The 2,924-nt window shown below is 42.5% G+C and overlaps 1 protein-coding gene across 1 annotated transcript; it reads left to right on the plus strand.

Moving 5' to 3' along the window:
* Positions 1 to 602: 602 nt before the first annotated feature.
* On the plus strand, positions 603 to 1,334 carry LOC136548524 (uncharacterized). The gene has a single exon (XM_066540016.1). The coding sequence runs from the start codon at positions 603 to 605 to the stop codon at positions 1,332 to 1,334; it is 732 nt and encodes a 243-aa protein (XP_066396113.1).
* Positions 1,335 to 2,924: the final 1,590 nt, after the last annotated feature.

Genomic DNA, 2,924 nt, shown 5'->3' on the forward strand with positions numbered 1-2,924 from the left:
TGATTGTGCTTATGGTTATGTGTGATTTGGAATTTTCTAATGAGTGCTGAGATTATGTGGGTATGTCCATTGATCTCCTAGTTAAAGATTTTAAAGTTTAAGGATATTGAATATTATAGTGGGGTTACTTTATTCTGTCTCTGCTGTTCTGATTTCTGGAGCAGTCTGTGCTCTTTATCATATATCTCAAAATCCGTACATCCAAAAATTATGAAAATTATATGGAGATAACTAGACTGCTGTATCTTTCAAATCCCACTAGAATCACGTTATTATCAGTTATGGTTTCGGAGATATAACTGTTGCAAGTTGAGGTTGCTGCGCTGTCTGGAATCCAGAACAGTTTGGTTGGTGCTCTGTTTTTTATTAAATTAATGACAGAATCTGAAAAAGAGTTCTACACGAAAGTTGTAGGGAATATCTTAAGCTTTCCAACCAGGTAAAGAACGTCTCAAAATGATGTCTGTAGCTCAAGATATGACTGTTTTACTGAACTACAGCAGTTGGAACTCGCTCAGGAATTTCAGATTGCATTCTTTATCTTTTATAAGTGATGTATTATTGGACGTCTCTAAAATTTGAACATTTGTTTTGGAAAACAGATGGCCGCCAGAGGAGGAGGCAGAGGCAGAGGTAGGGGTCGAGGTGTTCCCCCTAATCCACCACCTCCGCCGCCGCCGATGACTATGGAGCAACTCATGGCAATGCAGGCACAATTGATGCAGACTATGATGCAGCATATCCAGAATCAGCCTGTAGGAGGACCACTGCCTGTCCAAGTTAGGGACAAGTGTGGGGAGTTTATGAAGGGATGCCCTCCGATATTCACTCACGCTGCTAATCCTTTGAAAGCAGATGACTGGCTACGCGCTGTGGAGAAACAACTAAACATGGCGCAATGTAATGATCTGGAGAAAGTGCTATATGCTTCTGGCCAGCTTCAGGGAGCCGCTCAAGATTGGTGGGAGTCATACCTGTATGGATGCCCTACTAATGCTCCTGCTGTCACCTGGCAGGAATTCAGGAATGAGTTCAGGGGATATCACATTCCAGAAGGACTAATAGAGCTCAAGCAGGAGGAGTTTCAGGCTCTCAAGCAGGGATCCATGACTGTGAGCGAGTATCGTGATAAGTTTTCTCAGTTGTCATGTTATGCTCCTAATGAGGTGGCTGATGATGCTGATAAGCAGCATTGTTTTCTCAAGGGTCTGTATGATGGTCTTCAGCTTCAGCTTATGTCCAACACCTACCCCAACTTTCAAGCTCTTGTGAATCGTGCTATTGTAATTGACAATAAGCGCAAGGAGATGGGTACCAAAAGGAAGAGGCTTTAGGGACAGGCCTCTGGAAGCAATACTTGCCAGCTTTACAACCCACAACAAGGCTCTCAGCAGAGGTACCAGGGACCATCTTATTAGTGGAATAGCAACCCGAATCAACAACGGCCTCAGTACCAGCAAAAGAATGGCAACCAGCGCTCTCAGCAATAGATTGATGGCCAGACTCCACGCCAAGGGAATCCCAACAACACTCCAGTGAAGAATAGTCCATCTAGCAACCCCAATGTGTGCTATTGCTGTGGAGAAGTTGGGCATTATGCTAATCATTGTCCTAGGAAGTAAAATTAGCTGGCTCCACAGAATCAGAATAGCAACCAGAAGGCAACTCCACGACCACCTAATGTTGGAAAGGTGAACCATGTGTCTGCTGAGACTGCACAGGAAGCGCCCAAGGTTATGCTGGGTACGTTCAGTGTCAACTCTACCTCAGCTACTGTTCTTTTTGATTCAGGTGCATCACATTCTTTTATCTCACAAGCTTTTGTTAGAGTGCATAGCATACCTTTGCGAGCCATGAAAAATCCCATATTAGTAAATTCACCGGGAAGTACCATACCAGCTTCTTATTGTTGTCCCTCAGCTAGTATTACTCTAAGGAGGGTAGATTTCAACGCGAGCCTTATTGTGTTGAGAACTGCTGGTATTGATGTTATTCTAGGTATGGACTGGATGAAGAAACACCGGGCAATGATTCAGTGTTAGGAGAAGGCAGTAGTTCTGACAACGCCAAAGGGAGACAAGATCAGTGTTGATGTTTCAGTGCAAAAGCAACAGACAGCTACTGTGAACCAGCTAGATGATAATGTCAACCAACTTGATCGCGTTGTGGATGAGTTTCTAGATGTTTTCCCTAATGATTTGCCAGGTATGCCACCTGACCACGACATTGAGTTTATTATTGAATTATTACCTAGAACTACACCCATAGCTAAGCGTCCATATAGAATGGGGGTTAATGAACTAGAAGAACTTAAGAAACAATTGAAGGAGTTACAGGAGAAAGGTTTTATCCATCCTAGCTCTTCACCTTGGGGAGCACCAGTTATCTTTGTGGACAAGAAGGATGGTACTCAAAGAATGTGTGTTGATTATTGGTCACTTAATGAAGTTACTATCAAGAACAAGTACCCGTTGCCTAGGATTGATGACTTATTTGACTAGTTGAGAGGTGCTTGTGTGTTCTCAAAGATTGATCTATGTTCTGGATATCATCAATTGAAGATTCGTGTAATTGACATTCCCAAGACAGCTTTTACCATGAGGTATGGGTTGTATGAGTACACAGTTATGTCTTTTGGTTTGACCAATGCACCTGCATACTTTATGTACTTGATGAATAAGGTGTTCATGGAATTTCTTGACAAGTTTGTGGTGGTGTTTATTGATGATATATTGGTATTCTCCAAAAATGAAGAAGAACATGCTGAACATCTAAGGTTAGTCTTGCAGAAGCTTAGAGAACACAAGTTGTATGCTAAGCGGAGCAAATGTGAGTTTTGGTTGAGGGAAGTCTCTTTTCTAGGTCATGTTGTTTCCAATGGAGGAATAGCAGTGGATCCTAGCAAGGTGAAGGATGTGTTGAAC

Source organism: Miscanthus floridulus, chromosome 4 (assembly GCF_019320115.1).
Source record: "Miscanthus floridulus cultivar M001 chromosome 4, ASM1932011v1, whole genome shotgun sequence".
Classification (NCBI taxonomy): domain Eukaryota; kingdom Viridiplantae; phylum Streptophyta; class Magnoliopsida; order Poales; family Poaceae; genus Miscanthus; species Miscanthus floridulus.